The sequence below is a fragment of the Vanessa atalanta genome, chromosome 7 (genome assembly GCF_905147765.1).
Source record: "Vanessa atalanta chromosome 7, ilVanAtal1.2, whole genome shotgun sequence".
Lineage (NCBI taxonomy): Eukaryota > Metazoa > Arthropoda > Insecta > Lepidoptera > Nymphalidae > Vanessa > Vanessa atalanta.
The window spans coordinates 1303492-1329409 of NC_061877.1; the positions used below are offsets into that span (position 1 = coordinate 1303492).

The window sequence follows — 25918 nt, forward strand, 5'->3', positions numbered from 1 at the left end:
ATTGGTTATGCAAGGAATGTTCAAAATATCTTACAGTCCTGATGTCTATGGGTATTGACGACCCCCGTGGTCGAGTAGTGTGTACACCGGTTTTCATGAGTACGGCCTTCCGAGGTCCCGGGTTCGATTCCCCGCCGAGTCGAGGTAGAAAAAGTTCATTAGTTTTCTATGTTGTCTTGGATCTGGGTGTATGTCGTACCGTCGTCACTTCTGATTTTCCATAACACAAGCGCTTTAGCTACTTTCATTGGGATCAGAGTAATGTATGTGATGTTGTCCAATATTTATCGGTAAGGAATTAACATCGGGTAGTCCATTTGCTAACAATAACATAAACAATAAAAAGAACTTGCTTCGATATATTATTTTATTGAATACAATAATATCTAAGATTATGATATTGCAATTATTTCGCTCCGTTCTATAAGTTATGTAGTATGTGATCTTAGATACGCCGTCAGTCATATTCAATTACCAAAGTAACCTTTAGAACCTAAACCTCCTTGAAGGTATGTTTCTTTAAGATTTATGACGTCGTTAAAATTAATTTCTACACAAAATATTGGTCACTGCATTCAAATCAAAGTAGGCTAGTCTTAAGGTAAATCTTATTTTCTAGTTGCTCCTCCATTATAAATTGAGACCTAAATTACAATTATTTACAGTTTTTTTTTTTTTTCATCGAAAAACAAATAACGACTTACGACTCTCTGCCTTTGCATTTACAAATACGACTTTAAGGCAACTATGAATTTAGTTTTTTTTTTTTTTGTTTAATTAATATTATCATAATTAAAATAATTAATTGATGATGTTAATCTGTATTAAATTAATTATAATTATTAAAAAAATCAAAGTCGTTGAATAATTATAATCTTCAAATATTCACAAAATTATACTTAGATTTATTGATACTTATAATTACCGAATGACGTTTACGCCGAATACTGCTGTATAAAAAATTTTAATCACCTAAAATCTATGAGTATAATTTCGCTACTTATTACAGCATTAATGAACATATAATTGAGCTATGATCTAACAATCAAAAGAAAACGAATCAAAGTTTGACACATTTTAAACTACTCAATTTTAAAAACCTTAAAAATTAAAAAAAAAAAATTAACAATCGTACTTTATTATTTCACCAGCGATTAATTAAAATACACTAACTCGTATTAAAAGGTAAAGTCACGTCATATCACAAAGATCCTGAGCATAACCAGCAGTGTATGTTCAATTACACATATTATAGTTTTATCACCACATAACTCCTTCATTAAAGCACTGTTATTTCTTCATTCCCTTATTCAAACGACAAAACAATTAAAGCACAACGATACTTATTATTAGGGTTAATATCATGTTCACAAGCGGAGCGGTGAGCGAAGCGGAACGACCAGATGCGGCAAGGGCGCTAGCTGCCGCTTCCACGCACTGACGGTACGCTATATGTTCTAAACAAGTGATGGCGCAAAAGTGTTGGTGCGCGCATGCGCCGTCACAGTTGTCAGCACTTTCATGCCTGACATTGTATGCACGTAAATATCTAGAGAAAACAAAAAAAATAGCATGACATATACAAAAACCATGAAATAATACCTCTTAAAGGTTAATTAATAGCAGTTTAAATCAAAACCAAAATGTACTATTGTCATCAATTCGTATATATAACAATGACTTACTTGTAAAACATCGTCATTTCTTGCGTCGTGCCTATCCTCAGCTTGTCAGCTAGATGGTGCAACGATTCAGCAGACACGTCTCTCAGCACGTAATATTGTGTCAAATTGTATTCCGCGACCCATTCAGCGCCCGCCACCGCTCCCGCTCCCGCTCCCGCCCGGTTAGCCACAGCCAAGTCCAAATAAAACTGTGTGTAGTCTAATACCTGTTCAATTACATTTATGATTTCAAACACTTCTTTAAGATATTATTACAAGTAATTTAAAAATACTTATATTTATATAAATATACAAATTCAATTAATTGATTTAGAATTTATCTAATTTAATGGAACAATAAAAAAAAAGATTTACATCGATAGCTTTATATCGAATAGAGAACCAAATAAAAAAGATAAAATAACAATGTAAACGATATAAAATAAACATTCAAATGATTTCCTCAACTTTATACTTTAAAATTTCAAATTCAATATCGTCGTTAGTTATTTATCGTTTCGTACAAATAGAAAAATAATTCGATTTTTTTTTGTGATTCTAATTTACGTGTATAAAAATATTTACTTTCTCTATTTCTATAATTATCAAAGTATTTTATTATACAAAAGTTATAACCGTATATTGTATGTCAAATGTTAATACTTTATTGTTTATGTATTATGTTTGATATTAACAAAGACTGATAAAAAAGCAATGTAAATACAAATGTCACTTGAAGTTCTACTGTCAAATAACAATGCTCTCCTGTCTCCCGGTGTAATTGCTGGGTGAGCTGGTGTAATTATAGGAACAAAGGACGTTTCCATTCATGACGTTCGGCTGGTTGGTAGTTCATTGTTAATTGACTGTATTCTTAATACTTTGATATTGCTTTATAGTATATTCAAGCATGAATATCAAATATTAGAGGTCAGGTGATTTATGACATAACTTAAAATCTCGAGAGTTTTTGATAATTTTTTTAATAATTTCGAAAAGTAAAGAAGTCATTTTAAAGTAATGAAATGCATATGAAAATGTGTTATTGTAACTATTTTTTGCTCAATTGTAAAGTAAAAAAAAATCTAGGAAGATTGTAGATTAATCCCACAATATAAAAACTTAGTTGATTTAAAAAAAAAAATAACATGAAACTGACAGGACTATAAGCTTAAAGTCTTACATTAGATAGTAATTATCTTATTGACAATAATAGTAAAAGGAATATTTTTTTAATCCATCATTGTTTATACGTATATAGTACACACAGTCATTTGTACAACATTTTCGTTGCTTAATAAATAATTGAAGACAAAGAAATAAAAATGATAAAGAGACATAAAAAACGATACAATAGTTTGTTTTGTTTAAATTAGATTGCTTTGGAGTTTCAGACACGAATTCGACATAAGAGAATATATATTTAAACATTAATACATTTACGAAGAGACGAATACTTTTGAAGCGCTGGTTTATTCAAAAACTCCAATTTCAAGCACCATTCAATTTGAAAGCGACTCATAATTGTAACCTTTAAATACCACTCAAAAACTAGCCATAATTTCATAGATATAGTTTAGCTTTACATGTACTCGTACTTTAGTAGGTTTCTTAATCACTTTATAAAATATAGGTTACTTACCTTACCATTGTCGGAGTCGAATTTGTAAAGTCTAAGACCTGGATTGGACGATCCCGCTGGGTCGTGATGAGGGCTCACAGATGGCGCGAGAAACGCCCAAGAAACGGGTTGTTCTAAAACATAATAAAAATATATATTCATGGAAATTTTGTTAAAGTAAATACTTTAATCTAAATGTTATTCAATATTATTATTTCACGTGCCTCGAGGTAATCACGATTTGTTGTTGGGCTTAATTATAACAATATGCCGTATAATAATTTAAATATTGTAAAGGTTGTAGTGCTTAATCGCGCACATTTTAATATTTAATATTCGGACAATAATTTCACTCTTTAAAAAAGGAATCGAAAATAAAATCCAACTCAATAAAACAGTTATTATAACTTCGACATTTTATGTATGTGATGTGTTGTGAGTTATTTATTTGGAACTGTCGAATAAAACAGTAGAGTCAAACTAATATTCTCTTTAAATACATTTAGGACATATATACAATTTTAGTATGAGTGGCGCATACATGTTACCCCTACAAAAGTCATAAATATATTTTAATTGTATTTTCGTATCTGGGACGATTACTCATCGCTAGTTTATTAGGTAGGTATTCATTTTCATCAGCTTAATTTTAACCTTAATATTTATAATATTCACAGTGGTTACTCTTCGTGTGTATTAGACATTATAATAAAACAACATTATCACAACAGACATCATAATCGAAAATTAAAGACTTGTGAATGAAAAATTTTATGATACAAGTCTTAACCGTCCACAAGCATTAACGTTTTAAGAAATATTAACTATTTCTAACATCGCCAATGTTCCATTAGCTATAGGAACTAAGAGGTTATGTCCCTTTAAATCGAAACACAATAATACTACTTGTATTAATGTTTGGCAAAATAATATCGGATTTGTGGATGGTACCGACCCAGAAAGGACTACAGTAATGCTATCATCAAATGGATGAAATTATTAAAATATAAAATGACTAACAATCCGAAAGATATACTCAAAAATCTATCTCACAATGTGGAACACACGGCCATTGAAAATACACTAATAGAATATTCATTTACAAAAAAATAATTATGATAAATAACACTCCATTTCAAAGAGCAGTCGGGTACATTTTATAAATTAAATTTCACGGAAGTATGTTGAATTCCAAACCAACTAAATGTACAGTTAGAAAAAAAGCCTGAACTTTTATCATAGACGAAAAATACGTTTTGATATGCGTCAAATACGTCAATACAATGTTAAGCTTAAATTATAACTATGTCGCTGTTTGAAAAATCGTAATTCTAAAAGTTTACTTATACCCATAAAACAAGGCAACGAATATTTTGATTGTAATAGAGCTTCACTAACAGCTGAAATTAATAATAATTTATCTGACGTAAAATGTCTAGGTTTAAGATCTTATCATTTAAATGTATTAAAGTGTATCAATAAAATTAATTGATGAATAACCAGAACAGAGTTTTGTTCTATTTTTTTTATTGTGTAATTATATAATAATTGTAGTTCTATCAGTTCTTTCTCAGATCTATTCACTCACCAACGCCCACTTGACGTTAAATTATATTTTCTATGTTTTTTTTTTTAAATAAACAATTTAAAGATAAATATAAAACTAATGAATATATCTTTACCTAAGCAGTAAATAACAGAAACGAAAATTAATACCATAGAACAAATGTTTTTTATCCGGCACTTATCAAACGATATCGATTTAAAAATGTTTCCGTAAATTGTAGGCTGTGTTCAACATGCAAGGCTTTGCTTCACGGCATCATTAAAGCGGTTTCGAAAAAGTTAGTTCGTGTTTTAAATACACACGCAATTATTAACTATGTTTAAACATTTTATCGTCGCAAACTAGCGTGAAGAGTTGAATTGTGTAGTTTAATATAAAGAATCTTTGTGGAAATTAGTAGCTTTATTTAATGCTATTGTTAATTTTATATATGTCTACCGTATATAATGTATATTATTATATTTGCTTGGAGAGCCGTGTGCATCTTAACCGATGATTTCAGGTTAAAACCCAGGCAGGCACCACTGAATTTTCATGTGCTTAATTTGTGTTTATAATTCATCTCGTGCTCGGCGGTGAAGGAAAACATCGTGCGGAAACCTGCATGTGTCTAATTCCAACGAAATTCTGCCATGTATTTCACAAACCCGCATTGGAGCAGCGTGGTGGAATAAGCTCCAAACCTTCTCAAAGGGAGAGGAAGCCTTAGCCCAGCAGTCATGTAAATAGATTCTCGAAATATACTGTCGGTTGATTTTGATGTCGGATGAATTTGTAGTTTATATATTGAGAATTAATTGACTCTTCAAAATTCAAGATACATCATATTGTGTAGTAAGTAGGATTGCTCAAATACCAGAGGACGTTGCGAAGGCACGGCCGGATTAATGTCGATAGCTGTTTGTGTATTCCTTGTCCATAGTACGAGATATTTCCGATTGTGGTTTGCCGTTAATTGTTTAAATATAATATTATTAAATAGTAAAACTATATAAATCGTAAGTAAAGTATAAATATATTTTAGAGTAATGCTTTTACTTTTGAATCAGATTTATATTGTTTTAAAAAAAAACTTATCAATTCTGACTTAATTTTTAAAGTAAATAATTAAATCATTAATTTAAGGTTCATTAAACTTCATATAAATAACGCTGATAAGACTGATGCTTCTTACTCGATTTTACATTCCAATAAATCGATATTTATATTTTCAGTACTGGCACAATTGTGGATTACTATATGAAGGCAATAATTGACTTTATTTTCTTCATTCTATCTTTACAGATCTAGCAAACATACATCACTTAGTTCCTTGTATTCTATTTTTAAATATAACCTCAACAATTCTCTTTACGTATTCATATTTTCTAATAAAGATAGAAAATACTCGAGAAACAGCTCTAGACGTTTAAACCCTGGTCTTTATTCAAATATATTTCAAAACGGCTTATCGAGTCAACGGGGCACCTAAGTACTGTCCCCTGTGAGCTACCTCGACCAAGGACTAAGCTTGGCCTAACAAAGACTAAATACTGCCAACATTTCGGATATTTTCACCTTCACGTAAATTCTATATGGTTGGTAGTCTATATCGAAGACATTTTTGATTTTGGAATACAATTTGAAGATATAAGATTATCTTAGTGTTAAAGCCTCGTGTAAGCCCGTCTGATAACTTATATATTATTCGGAACTCCCATTTAAGGCATACTTAAGTTAATAAATAAATAGATGATTATATAAAATATATAAGTTGCATCCGAGCGAAGTCAAAAACAGTTCAGTACATTCTTTCCCATGTGTGTCAATCCAGTGTTTTTTTTTTCGGTAAGTTAATATTAAGAAGCATAAGCTAGTATCAATAAAAAAATAGTTTTTTTTTTTTTTAATTTACAATTATTATCTATTATAAATGAACATTTGTTAGAAATAAGTCTTTAAAGTATAAGATTAAGAGAAAATATATTTCCACTCATCAGATATTCTGCCAAATAACAGTACACTGTATTGTTGTGTTCCGGTTAGAAGGGTGAGTGAGCCAGTGTAATCACAGGCACAAGGGACATAACATCTTAGTTCCCAAGGTTGGTGGCGCATAGGTGATGTAAGGAATGGTTAATATTTCTTACAGTGCCTTTGTCTATGGGCGGTGGTGACCACTTACCATCAGGTGGCCCATATGCTCGTCCGCCAATCAATGCCATAAAAAAAAATACTTTAGCTACTGAAAGAAAAATAGCGATGTAATTAGGTTCAACGTGTTTATGTGTGTGTCTGTATCGTAGGTCCTAAACTATTTTGATTATGCATTGTTTTGTTCGAAAACTTAATCGGAAACGTACACAGCTATCATTAAAAAAATCGGTTGAGCTGTTGATCAACACTTTTCTAGTAGTTGATGGGATGTGAGGAACTTCTACTGATCTGATAAATTATTTCAATGATACAACAATATACTCCAGATCAATAATCTGTCCTAATATTGTCGCTTAATTTGGAATCAGAAAGATACCCCATTCCTCACCAACTTACAGTTGAATGAATATATTATTACTTCCTAGGATTTTGAGTTGTAGCCTTTTACAATTAAAATTTTTTATATATATTTTTATTTTATAGTCATTAAAACATTTTATACATTATCAGGATTACAATTTATTATTAAAATTAAAAGGTTGCAAAATTCAATATAATCCTCTTTAACGTAAATATTGCAAGCGCAGAATTTACATCTGTATTATTAAAGAAGGTAAGGAAATTCGTTAAAAAGGTAATTTCGTTAATAATACCAATGTAATGAAACATAGAAAAGTCAACGTACATTATAAATCTATTCAATCACGAAGGCGCGCCCTTCGCGTTAAATGATCAGTCTGCATTAGTCAGAGTGAGTAGCACTCTTGCTCACGCACACTAACACAGTGTGCGTGAGTACATGAGACATTCGTAACAAGACATTAGTAGATAATGATGAAATATCGAGTTCCACCAAATAAAATTAAAAAACAGGGTAAATATCCCGTATTAAATACTTGTATTAAATACTTGATTATGATTAACTGTAAATATGACAGATTATAATTCTGAATTCAAAATATTGAATTATAATTTGTATTACCTTTATCATAAATGACTCTGAAGGTATCAACGTGTAGATGTCCAAAGAACTGTCCAGCTATGATCCGCGCGTGTCGCCGTACGAGCCGTAGGTATTTAGTGTTGGCGTCGACGGAGTAGGCGTTATATCTGGAATCGGAGCCGGGCGCTGCGTGGCCCACAATGTAGACCTATTAACCAAAAATAATACATTTAGTATCGTATATCGTACACAATTAATAAAAAAATATGTATTGAGGTAAAATCAAACAGATCGGTCTGCTGTTACCATAATTATTAAAAACCTATAAATAAAATAACTAACAATAACGCTCATTACAAAACTCGACATAGTTTTGCGCCGTCTGTACGTTAGATCTTTTAAGCTACGCAATAGATTTAAATGGTATTTTCATGAATAAATAGAGTGATGAGATAAAAAAGCTTATATGTGTGTATAATATATACATATGTAGTGCGTATTCCAACTTTCCTAGTCGATTTTTTCTTTTTATGCTTGTTCTTCAATCTTCAAGTTCTGCTTAAACTCCTATTGTAAGTGGTTACCATTCCACTAGTCATAGACATTGGCGCCATTAGGAATTTTACCCATTCCTTCCGTCACCAATGCAGCACCGACCTTCAGAACTGAGATGTTATGTCTCAGTTTCACTAGCTCACTCACCCTTCAAACCGGAATAAATAAGGATAAAATATATCATAAGTGGGTGGTATCTACTATTCCATTTATTTGAGTTAAGCGTAGTGTGTATGCATAAAAATAATTTGGAGGAGTCTTCAAAATATAATTCCTCCTATATAAACAAAAAGTCATAATACAATAAGTTCTAAAGAAACTGAGTAAATTTTGGTTCTTTACTCAGTGAAGCTAAGGCAATGGTCACTCTCAATACAGCGAGGCTGCAGAATTTGTTCACCGTATCTACTACATCTTATTCGCATCGAATTATTCTTTACATATATATTCAAAAAAACAATCTAAAAAAGACAAGGTTCTTTAAGAAGCTGTCAAATAATAATGAAGTATACAAACTCAACGGATTTCCCTTAAAAATAACCAAGACATTCAAACGATGCTTTCGATTTATTCGAATAAACAAAACAACATCTACAGCCTTGAAATATATTTTCGTCGAAATTGCCTCCAAATCCCCGGTTTCTCGAGGCGACAAAATCAAGCATAAATTGATTCCGCGAGCCCTTTGTAAGAAAAAAAAACGTATGTCAAATATTTCCTTATATTTCAGAGTTTCAGAACCAAAACTTGACATATTCGTAATCCCTTATATTGAAAATCGGATTTGTTTGCATGTAAATGAAATAAAGATAGTTTGTAGTCACAATAACAGACGGTAAATATTCCTGGACAAAACCTCTTCTCGTATTTCAAGGAGAAGATATGCAACTTATTCCATCTGACTGTCACTGAAACCTAGTAAAACTAGTCTCAAGTGGTTGTGGACATCATTCAAAACTTCAATAACGTATGCTTCCGTCCGAGATATTTTTTTTATAAACAAAAAATAACCCCGGCATCACAACAGTGTATGGTTGGATTTTAATCTGAAATCATCCATTAACTTCGTTTTCTATCCACTGATTTTTTTCGAGTAAACTTTACAACGATAATTAATTGAAACTGATAAATTATTTTGAGCGATAAACTACATTGTTTTACATTAATACATTATTCAATAATAACTCTCAACGAATTTTGTAATATAAATTTAAATTTTGCTAGTAATTACCAAAATTTCCATGACAATATTATGTAATGTTTAAATATGTATTTAAAAAGGAATGCTCATACGTTCCTATGTCCTCTGAACAATCCAGAGTTGGTAGGAGTTGGGCCAATTATGAAAGACCTACGTCCAAAAGTTGGCCTGAATTTCGATTTAATATGACGATTTCCTAATGTCTCAAGTCATCTATACGAACCCGGGTACCTTCCAAAGTAGTCTACTAATCAAAGAAACAAAGCAAATCTTCCAAAAACCAACTTTCAACAACCAAATGCCTTCTATATTAATATTACACACATATACCTTTCCTCTCTCTGTCTTCGCAAGCAAACATTCGTAAAATGATAATAATTACTCTTAGTGTTTTGTTACCGTGTGTAACCGTGAAATATGGTTACCATATCGTTATGATTCATAATTGTGAATGCGGAAACGTCCTGAATGTAACAATAAAGATGGGGCTTCTAAAATAATATTTGTATTTGCATATATTCTTAGACAATGCAACGCGCAACATGAATATGCTAAAATAACGACGTTTCCTCTAATAAATATATCCGTTTAACATATTATAAAAATACTTGTTTAGCAAATGTAAAGCTTGTCTTTAAAATAAATAATAAAGGTAAGTTACTAAAGTAACTACCTATAAATATCACACTGCAAAGGCCTCCGCCTCCCCTTTGAGGAGAAGGTTTGGCGCTAACTCCACCACGCTGCTCCAATGCATGGTGGATACAAGCAGAATTTCATAAAAATTAAACATGTGCACGTGCAGATTTCCTTAAAATGATTTTCTTTAACGAGCACGAGATGAATTATAAAATCAAATTAAGGACATCAAAATTCATTGGAGCTTACCTGGGTTTGACCGTAATTATCGGTTAATGTGCACGCGTTCTAACCACTGGGCTATCTTAGCCAAGGTAATTAAATGCAGTTTTATTTATTAGTCTGTAGATTTTCGTACTTCCGAATAGTATTTGTACTTCAAGAATATAATGGGACCTTTTGCAATTTATCTCTTCTTGGGCACAATATCTTATCTTGCAAAATTTTTGTTATTGTTATGATTGATTTTATTTATACAAATTTATACAATCTAAGGGTATTATTATTAATTAATTATCGTAAGTCCCTGGCGACTGATGAAAAATCGTCTTCGAAATAAAGACATAATGTAAACCACATCCAATACCAATATGATATATCAAAACATATAATTTATTAGTCATGATCATGGTAGAAGACCTCATGGACTGACATTGGTCCTCTGGGAACGAGGACGGGCTCTAGTGTGGGACGCTACACGCTAGAAGAGGTTCTTATATTAGAGAAACAATGTTAAGAGCCACATCCAGCCAGCGAACAAACGATCTAAATATTCTTTTCTTATTCCAAATTATGTTTTTGCCTCATTTGTTGTTGAAACACGACCCTTGAGCAAAAAAGTTTCATAAAAGTATAACACCTTCTCATATTGCCTTCACTGGTGACAGGCTGGTTCATTTTTGCCCAGAGGATCACGATTGCAATTAAAAGGAGAAATGCTGCTAGCATTCTCACGCGGTCATGAATTAGCAATTATAACAATTTTTAATTCTTATTTGTATATAGTTAGGACTTAATATTAATAAAATATTTAAAACGCATATATACTTTTAATTGTATCAGTTGTATTCCAATTTTAAATTTTGATAAATTTATCAACTAAAGCGTCACGTATCTTTCTTAAATAAGTACGTATTAAAATCATTATTTTCAATTATTTTTTATCATTTTTATTATACAAGTATATTTTAAATTAGGTATTATTAGTCCATTAAGTGTCATTATAGCTCAGTAATTCAAGTTTGGAATGGATCTTGTTAGTTGACGGTATTATAACTAGCACGCCGGAACCGCAAAGGAAGTCCGGATCTAGGTTCATAAATTACGAGATTAGAAACTCCTTCGTGTAATTCATACGAAATCTTTAATAAATTGGTATAATTTTACGACTTATCATAGAATATTTGTATTACGTGATTACTTGCGATCCGGCTTTTTGGTTGTTTTTTGAATAACGTATATTTTGAATTTGATTTCTAGTACATACATATAGACAAAGGTTGTCATTAGAAGAGCATTATTTAAAAGTCAAAAATTTAAATAATATTTATTCAAGTAGGTTTTTAAAAGCACTTTTTATATTACATTATAAAACAAAATTCTGTAAAACTGCAAAATAATTTGTTAAAAATACATTAATAAATAAAATATTTTATCCAACACAATATTAGTTCATGAAAAGGGGTGGAACTAGTACTTGATAAATTTAGCTGTATTACTAAAAAAATAACCCTAGTACAAAAATAAAAGTTTAATTTGCTGAAACGGTTATAAGTCAAAATATAAAATTTATAATCACCCATCCATAACATGTAAGTTAAAAGAAATTGATGTTTCCAATATCATTTTAAAAGCAGACACATTCTTTAAATGAAAATATCTAAAAATGGATGCTAGAAATGGCCAGTCAAATTGCCAGGTGAAGTTTGATGTCAGGGAAAACAGAAAAGCAACATCGACAAAAAACGATCGAGTACAAACAGGCTATTAATAAAAATACACATTCCGTATCAGTACACTGTATTTAATGTATTTCGTATAAACTGTTTCTACATGTAGTCAAACAAAATTATTTAATCCCTTACGAGGTGAACTTTAAATTATTAAAATACATATTGTTTTTAGTTTTTAAAGGATTACGTCGCTTAAAAACTAATTACAATATTTAATGTTGTATTTTTTTATGTTATAGGGGGCAAACGAGCAGGAGGCTCATCTGATGGAAAGTGACTACCATCGCCCATGGACATCTGCAACACCGGAGGGCTTGCAGATGCGTTGCCGGCCTTTTAAGAAGGTCTTTGTAATATTTAAAAGATTGGCCGAATACCATTCAATAAAAAAACCCAGAATGTGAAACAGACGAACAATGACCTTTAATGCAAGTCATGCATTTAACTATAATCCCACTATTCATGAAATTACATATTCGTCATGTGACACATGCTTTACGTTGCGTAATGAAGTTTTTTTTTTTAAATTCAATAATGGGCAAAAAGGCTGGGCTCACTGCCTCCAGCGAAAGCTGGTTCTGACTCAGATAATATCAGTTGTGGATTGCGAACGTTAATAAAAAATGAATAAATTACAATATCAGAATTAGTAAGATCAAGAGAGTCCATAACGATAATGAAGCCTCAGTACTTGAATTCCTATCATAATATGTGACCTAAATCAAAGTTGAATACAATGTTGCGTCATTAAAACGAAAACAAAAGCCTAAAAACTCATAATTGCATCGGATTTTCAGACAATAAACATAATGATACATTTTAAAAACATCATTAATTTAAGAGAAACCTCATTAGCTATCTGTATGCAATAAATGCACTTTTCCAAATCATTAAGGTCAAAATCAAAATCGTTTTTAAATATCGTATGATATTTTTTAAAATTACTTATTAATAAATTTATATATCTTGTAAAGAAGTCATGAATAAATCGATGTCGTTTTGACCGTCGACTACGGCGGCCTATTACAAGGAAGACCAGCCGACAACAGCAAGACATAGTGAACTTTCTATTCCTCCAATGTAATCCGATACGACCGGAAAGAGTTCAGGCACAGGACCAAACGCTTCACGTGCTTTCTGAGGCACGGGAGTACAGATTTCACCAACTTCCAATCTATGAGCTGTTACTGAGAATTTTTCGCTGCTAAACAATTATTTTAAATTTGACAGTTGATAATTTTTAAAATTACAGAGTCCCTTAAGCAACTTACCTGCCCTTTGTATTATATAAAACTAATAGAAGTTAACAAATATTAAGCAAATCATCGACGTTATTTCTGTACTTTTCTGTAACCAACCATTTATTTTACAGGCAGTCGTTTCCTGGCACCAGCTATGAGAATGTTTCTACTAATGATTTGATTTCGCCGCCCTAATGTTGCTTGAGACTCAAATTTTAGTAAATACAATGTAGTAACTCGCCAAAACTTGGTATATTTGGTCGTCTGTCGTCTTAATACGAAAAACGTTAAATGGAATAATTTTCCATTTTACGTCATAAATAAGACAAATATCCGTCACCTGATGTAATAATAACATATGATTATTCATGTCGCGTGGGAGGACGTGTGTATAATTTAATTTAAATTATACAAACATTTCTTAGAAATCTGACTTAAGTAAGATTACGCTGTAGGCTCATTGTAGAAGCCTTTCTTGTTTCAAATATCTTTTCATATATATGTTACTTTAAAAACTCGAACTAAGGTAAATCATACGTTTTTCCAGTAAAACCTAAGATTTACCTTAATTACAATTTATTTATCCATATTATTTTTTTAAAATGATTTCATTATTAAAAATCAATACATAAACATTATTTTTCCTTGAAACGTTTTAAAATTATTCTTACAAGCGAATTACGAAATTGACTTCAAGAGTTAGCAGTCAAAATGTTACCGTAAACTTTAAACGTTGACAAATTCATATAGCAGAACTTGGGTATGAAAACAGAATAATTGGATAATAATCATCGTTTGAGAGAATTGAATTCTGTAAACCTTTAAAAGTTACAAATGCAACATTTCAATTAAAGTATAGTACTTAAAACATTTGTATGTGTAAACGTTGTCTCAAGCGATTGCGTTACTGCTCTAGAGGTTACTGTGTATGGCTGCAAATTATGAGGTCTTGAGTTGTGATTGCACATAATCATTAAAAATGTTTTGATTTTTCACTGAAGCAATTCTGGAATCATCTAGAAGCATCATTCTGTAAAAGTTGCCTCGATTAAACTCACGTAGATCTGAATGCACGCTCTATTCTGCGTGTGATATCGTAACATTCATATTGTTATCCCTTCAAATAATGAGAGTAAGGAAATAAAGAGTGTGTCTATATTTAAGCACATACTTGGATACTCTAATATCTCCTAGATTGCCCAACATCGCCAAAGTTTGGTCAAATTGAATATATTAAATTTAATTGTAAACTTATTTTACAAACTTACCATTTCGTTGTTGGTCGTTGCTTTTTCCAATACTTGATCCAACCATTCCCATTGACGTCGTGCATGTACGCCATTTGCTTCACTGAGGCTAAACAGGTTCGTGTTTAGAGCTACAATCCTCAGTTTGCTGTGTGACTGCTCTATTGTGTAGTAACCACCTGTGGTGAAAAATAAATAACTGTACAAAATAACTCCAATACATCATTTTATGTCGTCATAATAAAACTGTTATATGTACGTTTTTTAATTTGGTTTTCGCGTACATTATTTTTTTCTAAACCGATGATTAATTCAATAACTGTCAAATGAAGAGTGGTATATGGAAACACACACAGACACATAGAAACACACGCACACGAACTGGCAAGCGCGCGTATACACTTAAAGTTTGAGTATCTTATAACATATGTCAAAAGTTGGATATACAAAAATCAAACCGATTCGATTCACATGTAAATGAAAAATGAAAAACTGAATGTAAATTTTATTTGCATTTTCAAATCGCAAAGTTTAATCAAATGTTTACAAATAAGTTTTAAACTGCAGAAATTGAAACTAGAATTTTCTCTTTTTCAATTTCAGAAAACATTTTGGTGAAATAGTCAAAGCAAAAATCAAATCGCTTATAACGAAACTCGGTAAAAATCAAGAACGTTCTGACTGTTTTATCTTTATCCGATTAGCAAAAACTCAGAATAGCTTGGCGTCAAAGTAAAATGCACTCCATTGTAAAGTACCATTCAAATTGAAAGGTTTTTTTTAAGGTATTGCAGCGAGCTAAATTGCAAAACAATCAACTAGGAACGGCGGTGGATATTTTTAGTTAAGAATTTTAAAAATAGTTGAATAAACAATCACAGTAGTTTAATTTAATAAATTCTTTTTGAAAACGAAATGTATCTCATTTATTTATTTCCAGAACATGTTAATAATTGAACAATGAATTAAAGGCTTCTGTTATCTGAATAAAACGTCCTTACTGATAATTAACTATGCGAAGCCGTTCAATAATTACACAGCAATGTCTCTTTGTGTTATTATTTGAAATTCGAAAAAGAAACACAAAGCTTTTTGTAATGAAACAACGCAAGGGTAAACAAAGTAAGGGAAAACAAATCAGAGGCAGACGTTAACGGTTGTATCAAGCGTTAATATCATTATTTTTACTAGTGGACCTAATTCCATAGCAACCTTTGATGCTAACCTTAGGTTGGTATCGAAATAGTTGGTCTTGATACCACCCATCCATAACATTTTCTACCAAACAGCAATACTTAATGCTTTTGTGTTCCGCTTTAAAGGATGAATGAGCCAGTGTGACTAGCAAGGCAAGTAGCAAGTGACATAACATTTTAACTGCCAAGGTTGGTTTTACGGTATCAATGACTATGGGCAGTGTTTTCTTAGGTTTACGTTTCTGCGCTTGCACTAACAAATATGAAGACTCGAATAACATGCTAAAATTATAATATTACCTACTAACAAGCGAGTATGCTTTTTATTATTACGTACCATTTTTCAACGTTTGTAAAGCTTCCATTGGAAGCCAATGACTCCAAAGGTTGGTTAATGTTTCAGATGGTGCAGGATCTGTGTGACCCAGGACAGGAAAAACGAAGTGGGAACTAAAGGTCATCCGAAGAAGTTCTGTCACGTTTCTGATCGCCTGGTACCTATTGTCTTCATTACTGGAATATTGATCGGCGACGATGTCACTACAAAATTAAATCACATGTTACATGCAGTCACAATGATTATTATTATAGTAAACCACTTTTTAAGAAGTAGGTGCTATGGTATGTTAAAATAGGCCTGGTGATTTTTACTCAAAAATTTGAGGCCACAAAAAATCTTTAAGTATAAATCGACTTTCAAGTTTGGATACGATGGTAAACCAGATACAGTGCAACTAATAAAACAGTCTAATAGTACAAAAGCTGGCCTTATCGCTAACGAGCAATGTCTTCCGAGTAACTTTGAAAGTGATCTATGGCGTTCCTGATACATAAGTTTTTTAATAAATTTAATGACGCGAATGTATATAGCGATAATAATGAATATAGCGAAGTGTCTACACTTCTGTTAATCTTTGGCAATTAGAAGTCACATTAAGGTTAGGTTTTATTTAACAATGACGTCATACAGAATTTCTTTTTTTATAGTCAAACGTAGTGTAAAGCGTCTTGCAGATAGGTTGAATTAATGATATTTAGAAAGCAGCGGGCAGGGATCCGAAGAGAGTTGGTAATAGAGCCTATTAAAATAATATGGGAGAGGCTTATGCTCAGTAGTAAACTAACATGTACTGATCATCAGGTGATGATGATGAGGAGAATAAAAGTATTTTACAGTTTAGTTTGAATTAAATAACCACTTACCCCGTCCAAAGTACGAATTCAACGTTTTCCGAGTGTCTCGTACGCATATATCGTAATGCTGATTGGATGAGCTCAAGAGAGCTATCGCATGAGTAATCACCGAGACGCCCGAGTGCGCGGTGATGACCTGAACTTCCTCGTTCATCTGCTCTTCGACAATCTACAACATATATTTTATTGTACTATTTTAATTGAGTTTATTTGTGATCCCGTTAAAAATTAAATCAACATGAATGAATTTTATTAGGTTAATTAATTAACTATTCTCTACGGCTTCGCCCATGTCAACGTAATTTATATACCTATAACCTCATCCAGGGCCCTGGGTACGTTAATGTAAAATTTGTGACCTTTTTCAACGTAGTCATGTTGTAACAAATATACATACATAGCTACATTCTGGTTGATAAAATTAGTATGGATAATAAAATATTGCTCTTTCTCCATATACATTTCAGAAAGTCAATATTAATCATTACTTTATGAATTTCTACGTTATAATTTTATACCTACGTCTTCTAGTATCGCCCTGTGCGGTGTAAAGTGGGTCGTAATGAAAGTCCGTTATATGCCAGAAGTATCCTGAAACAAAAACTTAGGTTATAAAAAGTCTCAAGCATGTTTTCAGACCTAGAATATTTTCGTATGAAGAATAGCGACTTGAGAAAAGAAATCAAAACCAAGCAAATAACTCTAGTTATAATGAAATAAAGAGTATTTTTCCTCGTTAATTTAATGGCTAACTGTTAAGACTGCACTTTTTAAGATGATTAGCTCAAAACCTGAGTGAGACAGTAAATCGTTATAGGTTTTTTCTGACAAGTCCAACTTCTTAGCCTGAAGCTTAGAAGTTTTTGGTGTTATACCCAGAAAGTACGTAATGTCTGTATCTCATACCTGAACTCTTCCATTGTATCTGACAGTCTAATCTAATTATGAGATCGAGGCAAAGTTTGCCCGTTTTTGCGCAACACTTATGTAGTATAAAATCTTCTGGACATCTGGCTAATCTCCAAAGACAATCGCAGTTGCCGAGCCATAAAATAATGAACACTGCTTACAATATTAATGTGTATTCAAAGAGAATTAGACAAAAATATAGTCATTCAAAAATATTTTATGCCAATTGAGTTGAATTATCCAGCGGTTAGATGATTTTTAACTAAATCGAAGACCATCAAATATACTTTTTACCATCTGTAACGTAAAGGTAACCACTTCGAAAGCTTCCTAAAAATACTTATATTTAAAATCATTCTTTGACGAGCATACAGAAACCCATGTCAAAGCAGAGGTAAAATGAGCTTCAAGCCTTTTCCATATCATAAGAAGGCATTTTCCTGACCCCTGTCAGGAATTTTATGGGCAACAAACCTTGAATTTGCTTTTAAATAACATTTGATGAATAAAAATTAATTGAAAGTATTCTCCATTGCTTTTGGACAATGAATACGTAGATGTTTAACACAATTTGTTTTTTTCAACGCTATATGAAAGTTACAATCACGGTTACTCTTAATGGATGCAAATCAAAATAAATAAATTACTTTGAATTAGTAGTCTTTTTAGTTTGCCTTTTAGTATCGGGGAGCTTGCAGGTACGCTGCCGGCCTTTAAGGAGTTATTATAATAAAATATTTATTTTAGTGGTAGGGCTTTGTGCTAGCCCATCTGGGTAGGTGCCATCCACTCATGAGATATTCTACCGTCAAACAGCAGTACCTAGTATTGTTGTGTTCCAGTTTGAAGGGACATAACATCTTAGTTCCCAAGGTTGGTTTCGCATTGGCGGTGTAAGGAATGGTGAATAGTCTATAGGCGGTGGTGACCATTTAACATCAGGTGGCCCATTTGCTCATTCGTCTACCTATAACATAAAAAATTAGCTTAATTTAACTTTAAAATATTTATCAGTTATTCAGATATTAGTTAAAGTAATATATAATAAGTTAAATAAAATGTATTCAGCATCGAATTATACTAAAGATAGTAATTTACAAGGTTTAACTAATTACTCCAGCCTAGGGGCATGTCTGATTTTCAGTTAGCCCAAGGGATAGTCCGGCCTACGAGAGCCTAAACTAACTGCATATTTCATATTCTAATTTAACTACGCTCTCGGTGGTATATTATTTCAAATCCGAATTATATTACTTTGAAATATAGTAGTAATGTTTTTTCTTTTTCTACTTCGTTATCTAAAAGTAAATATCATAAATGTAAGAAATATTATATACACTTCTACTTTTTAGCATTAGCATTAGCGGCCTGTAAGTTTTCCCACTGCTGGACTAAGGGCCTCTCCCTTTGAGGAGAAGGTTTGGAGCATATTCCACCACGCTGCTCCAATGCGGGTTGGCGGAATACACATGTGGCAGAATTTCGTTGAAATTAGACACATGCAGGTTTCCAGACGATGTTTTCCTTCACAGCCGAGCACGAGATGAATTATAAACACAAATTAAGCACATGAAAATTCAGTGGTGCCTGCCTGGGTTTGAACCCGAAATCATCGGTTAAGATGCACGTGTTCTAACCACTGGGCCATCTCGGCTTACACTTAGACACTTCTTAGACACTTACTGTCTAAGCTCAAATGTTTTGGATTTTGTATTTGTGGATTGTATATATAAATAATTGTTAACTAAGGGGTGTTCTTGATTTTAATTATTATAACGTCCTGTCAGCTCGTTTTGTTAACAACTTCGCTTGAAATAATAAATTTTGTTAGAGATACTCGCTTAGTCAACCAAGCGAAATGTATAATTGTATGAGCTTTTTTATATTTAATGTGTTTTTTTTTTCATTTACATCGTAGTAGGGCTTTCTACGAACCCGTCTGGGTTAACCAGCTACTCATCAGATATTCTACCGCCAAACAGTTTGAGGGTAATTGAATCAATGTAAATACAGACACATGGGACATAAAATCTTAGCTCCAAAGGTTGGTAGCATTTTGGGGATATTGGAAATGGTTAATATTTCTTACAGCGCTTATGTCTATCAGGCTCATTTGCGCATCTGTCTACCTAATTATAACATAAGATAGGCCAATCTTTAAAAGAATAATCGATTCATGTCATCGTCATCATCATCACGAATCATCGGTAACATAGAAATTCAAGGAACTAGCATCAAAATTAAACCAATCAGTAAAAAAAACACATCCCGAACATGAAACCAAATAAAAAAAAACACTGCAGATATATTTTAAATGGCAAATAAAAATAGCGCGACCCCAATGCGAATGGATACACAATTCTAAAAATGGGGCTTGTAAAACACTTAACACAGTAGCTCCGGCCCGCTACCACTCAACATTCACTCTTGACATAGAATTAGCGAGCACATTACTGCTCCACAATACGAAGTTGGGAGAGAACTGCCCGGTGCAAATCGGATAGTTTTGTCTAACTTCATATTTTATACGCCGTAATCACAAACGACTTGTATACGTAGTCGCAAGTTCTTTGAATCGTTAGCAGCGATTTGTTCAATAGAGATATTAAAGATAAAAGAAAACGTATTGTCGGTGCGTTTCTTAAGAATCCACTGGCCGTTCAATTACTTTGAAACCGAGAGTAACTTACTCAGTTACAAAGTGACGTAAGCGTAATGATATTTATCACGACAAGAAAAGGGCTTAAAATGTATGTTTTTATTTTAATTTGTTGTTATTGCATATTAGTTTTATGAGTATCTCCTAATTTTAATAAATACAGCTATTAATTTTATTTATTTATTTTTATCAGCGGCTATAATGTATGTCTATTAAGCACTGTCAAATATGTAAGAAAATAAAACCAAAAAACATTTCGCAGGATTTCTTTTGTACGTACTTATATCGTGTGGATTTCTGTGTGTGTGTGTGTGTGTGTTCTGTGTTTCGGTGTCTTTTATACACATAAACAAATACTAACTACATTTAATTAAAACTATTGTTAGCGAGTAGCCCCTGCCTCCAAAACGGTGTTACGTCATAGGATGTCGTAATTAATTATATCACATTATTACATATAATGATTATATCGAAACTATTTATTCTACATTATTATGTACTTATGAAATTATTGTTGTAATAATTTGTTAAATTCTATTTTATTTGGCACACTATTTAAGACTTGCACGAATACATATACATACTTCTTTTTTTTAATATTTCTCTTAAAACATTTGTGTTGGAGAGTTATTATAAAACGTGATTTTTTTGTCATTTTTTAAGATGACAAAATAAATTCTTCTGAAATTATACTATATATGTACAGATTAAACAATTCGTAGCAAAAAAATGTCCCCTGTGGAATCTTTTCGTGATAGCCATATCCAATATTTAATCCCTATTAGTTTCTATTATATAATTAGAGCATTTCCGGTACCGAGAATTAAGTCTTTCATTTCGATCGTTGTATTATTGATGTCGATAGAGGAAAATTGCTGCCGTCTCGAATACGAATATAATTATTGTTAAACTAGTTCCTACTATGAACTATGAAAATAATTTTAGAAGTCAATATTTTGTTATTTTCAATATGTTAAATTGTTCGTAATAGTAACCTATTTAATTGATTGTATAATTATTTTTTAATTGTATTCATTTGAAAGGCTAGAAGGCATGGAAATAATTGGCAGAATTTTACAATCGGCTAAACAGTACCACTCAATATTTTTTGAATTATAGTTTAAAGGGTGAGTAATCCAATGCAACTACAGTCTCTAGGAACATAAGTTCTCACAACGCCAAAGTCCATGAGATGTGGTGACCACATACTATCAGGGCTAATTTCCAGTTTTTAGAAACAAAAACCTCACTGCGAATAGTTTTGCTGGTAAATTGGTTCTCCGCCACCATACGGGTTATTGAAGCGCTCACATCTTGATTGATAGATGCGCTTAACATAAACTCGCTTAGTCGGCTCTTACGATATCGACGGCTTGTGAGGTGCATCTATTTTGAATTAATTTCTAATTTCAAATCATTATAATTGGAAATCTATTTTAATTAATCTTAGTTACCGACTATTACTTACGTTAAATATTTTATTTCTAATTAATCAAGCAGATGGAAATTCATTGCTTGCTTGGGATTGAACTCACAACCGTCAGTTATATAAATATATTATAAAACACTTCACACACACAAAATTACATTAAAATAACCCTTATAAGATCTGTTCGGTGTCCGCTTGTCCTATCTGTTTGCCTATACGAAAGGATTTTTTTCTCAGCGTAAATGTATCAAGTTGAAATTAATACCGAATACTAAGGTATATGCGGTCACTTGCGGTCACCACCTCTAAGTCGACGCATTACAAAGATATGACCGTTTATGTCGCATTTTCTATACATTCGCAAAGGGAATCTAAACCTATAAGGGACATCCCTAGAATCATGAAATTAAGCAAAATTCCATACTTTGTAGGGATATAAAAAAAAACCGAAACCCTTAAATTTGTTCGAAACGTACGGAACCCTCAATGCGCGAGTCCGAATCGCACTTGCTAGTGTTTTTTTTTTTATATTGAATTCCAAATAAATTAAGGCTATTAAAATGATCGAATATTTATTGAAAAGTTTTAATCGTATTATAATTAAATACGATTTTGTAGTTTTAATTGTTTTATTACCGATTACTTTCATTTTGTTATTTAATAATTTTACTGATAAAATAAATCTCATTACAATACAATATTTAAATTACAATACTACTTTTTTTTTAATTTGTTTTTAGCTTACACCTGACAACCAATGCCGACCAACACGAATTTGACTTAGTTATATAGAAACGTTGGCGCTTAACATTCAGTTACCAACACACCAACCGTCCAAAGTCCATTATAACTGTCTAGTCTAACCTTCCATAGAGAAAAAAAAACTTCATGAATAAAGAATAAACATTTAATATTAAAATTTATTACTCATTACATTTTAATCTAACCGACTTTCTGACGTTTATTAATGAAACTTCTTCCTAAGGAACGAAATTAATTATAAGTAATAAAATAACGAAAATCTTTTCCCGAGTAAATACCTAAACGTTTACCAGAACGAGTTTACATAAAAACATTAGCGAACAAAATGGTATATATAAAAACAAATTGCGCAGAATTCTCTAAGCCATAAGAAAACCGTGTCGCTGTAATTTGAACTTATCTGCAACGACCCAAGTTGAGGCAAAAACAGCTGATTAATGGCCCTTAGAAGAAAATGCGTGTTCTAAGCGGGAACAAGTCTTCTATACTCTGTATTACTTATATTATACAGTTTTCCTGTTTAAGCGGGAACTAATATATATAGTAATATTTAATACGAAAACTGTTACAAGAGCAGTTGTATAAAAGCCAAAAAAATACGTTTAATATAGATAGTAACGTTAGTAGAATTTAATTAGGCAGATAAAAATAGCCCACGCTGCAACGTCTCGTTCTGATTGTATCGGCCTGCACTATTAAATACCCATTTGACGCATTAAAGCTCTGGCTTCCTAGAATAACAGACGCTATACAGGGGACGTTAACACGCCACCATGCTTGTGGTTACGATGGTTATATTGCCAAGAAACCACGCCATTATGTTACCAAGGAAAAGTTTTCAGAAAAGCTTCGGCTAAAATATGTTATCTCTATATAAAAAAAATAAACTATAGAGACAATCTTATTCATTAAAATAATTCACTTTAAAGAATGCATTGCGATGGGGTAATTTAAATTAATTTAATTTAGAAAAATAAGTGCTTTGTGCAAGCCTGTCTGGGTAGGTAGGTTCAGCATCATATATGTATACCACCGTCAAACAGGAATACTTGGTATTGTTGTATTCCAGTTTGAAGGGTGAGTCTATATTTACAGGCACGAGGGACAATAATTTAGTTCCTAAAGTTGATGGCGCAGTGTCAATTTAATGGATGTTTACATTTCATGCAGTGTACCATACCTACGGTCGAGGGCCATTTGTCAATCTGTCTATGCAATAAAGATAATTCGAAAGGCTACTGCTGGAATAGATGGATACACATAATATAGATATAGTCATTGTTTATAAAAACCCGTGCAGTTTTGCAGATTTAAATGTATCATACCCTAAAGAATTCTGCCGTGTGCTCGAAGCGAGGAAGAAGCTTTGATGAGTTGTCACTGTGCGTATTTTGTATACAAATTAAGAACGCATCTGTCGCGTAGCGCGTCGTCGTATATTATACGCCTAATACCTCACGGTGTATGAACACCGAATAACTTCCGAGTATCACGTGACTAAAATAAAACATTACACACAGAAGTGATTCATTAAAATTCTACTTTAAAATTTAAAACTCATCGCAACCAAAGAGATTCACTTAATGGAACAAAAAAGAGTATCGCGATGCCGCAACACCTAAAAACATAAGCGAATAAAGCAAGCTATTTTATCTGTAAATAAAAAATAAAATGCGTTTTCTTAATTAAATCGAATACGTATTTTAATTATATACTATAAAGCAGTGAATTAATTAGATATTGTGATTGTCAAGTCGTAATTGAAATTAAAGGTGAAACAATTCTAAGACTTGTACTATAAATCAAATTACATGAAATAGTAAAATTGAACTCGTTATTTATGTGTACTGATTAATTGAAACATTCGCCTGCTATCTCATTTCTCTGAATTTAATATCATTGCTAAGCAATAAAACGATAATCAAAGGTTGTCTTTTTATTATGTTTCTATATATTAGCGTGTCGTGAATAAAAAATATAATTAATTTTTTTAGTCAAACACAAATTCCATATTCAAAATAACGTGTTTTTTTTCCTTTTAGATTTTCAAGAGGTATACCTCTGAGCTAAAAACTAAGTTTTTATAAACCTAACGAGTAACCCATAAAACGTAAGCAAATCAGCAGGTGACAACAAGTTTTTTGCGTTTAATGTCTAGAAAATGAATGTATAGAAAAGTATTTAAATAGATTTATATATCTTCCAGCGCGACTTGAATGATGATATATTAACATTACGGCAGGTGATGAAGATTCGTCTTATTTATGGCCCGTAAAAGGATATTATTTCAACGGTATTACGCGTTAAACATAAATATTATGGCGCTAACATTCTTATTACCGAATATTAAATTACCCGACGACTTCAGTTTCGATTCGACGAATCAGGCAAATAAAAACAATGATGAATCAAGGATAAATTTGTACAAATCAAAAAAAAATATGTTTTTTTTATTGAGCCACCGAATTCCCCTAAACTGATGGACCGATTTCGATGATTTTTTTTCTATTTCTTTGAGTCGTGGTTTCTGGAATAAATTAAACTTATTTCTCGCGGACAAAGTCAGGACATGCAAATAATTGCCAACTTAAAGCTCATAGCTTGAGAACGGTCACAGAAAACCTCGCAAATTTTGATATTTGATGAATCTAGTTTGACTGAGCGACTGCCATGCAAGGTACAAAATAAACCACTGAAGATAGACAAATTTTCTAAAATAAACGTTTTATCCCAAAAATTATTTTACACTAAAATGAGTATGTGCGAACTCGGCCGCCTCCCCCACCCCCTCCAGGGCAATTGTATGAAATAATAATTGTGATGAATTATTAAATGAATATTAAGTCATACCTCACCAACGACGATATCGTCTCAACCTCAAGTGGTATTAAAAATCAGGATTGGCTTTTGGAACACAACTTGAAGGCTGAAAGGACATATTTATATATGGGACAAAATATAACAGTTGCAAATATTGTTAATCACCAAAAATATACATATTAT

The 25918-nt window shown here is 32.0% G+C and overlaps 1 protein-coding gene across 3 annotated transcripts in view; it reads right to left on the reverse strand.

The window, feature by feature from the left end:
* Nucleotides 1-920: 920 nt before the first annotated feature.
* LOC125065269 (acid sphingomyelinase-like phosphodiesterase 3a) overlaps nt 921-25918 on the reverse strand; it is an 85480-nt gene continuing 60482 nt past the window's right edge. For all 3 annotated transcript variants that reach the window (XM_047672791.1, XM_047672793.1, XM_047672792.1), the window contains 8 exons: nt 17679-17747; nt 17166-17325; nt 16300-16502; nt 14788-14945; nt 7971-8139; nt 3307-3419; nt 1686-1891; nt 921-1549 (listed from right to left, as the gene is read on the reverse strand). In XM_047672791.1, the coding sequence (XP_047528747.1) occupies nt 1327-1549; nt 1686-1891; nt 3307-3419; nt 7971-8139; nt 14788-14945; nt 16300-16502; nt 17166-17325; nt 17679-17747 (1301 nt within the window). In that variant the 3' untranslated portion in view covers nt 921-1326. The remainder of the gene's footprint in view (nt 1550-1685; nt 1892-3306; nt 3420-7970; nt 8140-14787; nt 14946-16299; nt 16503-17165; nt 17326-17678; nt 17748-25918) is intronic.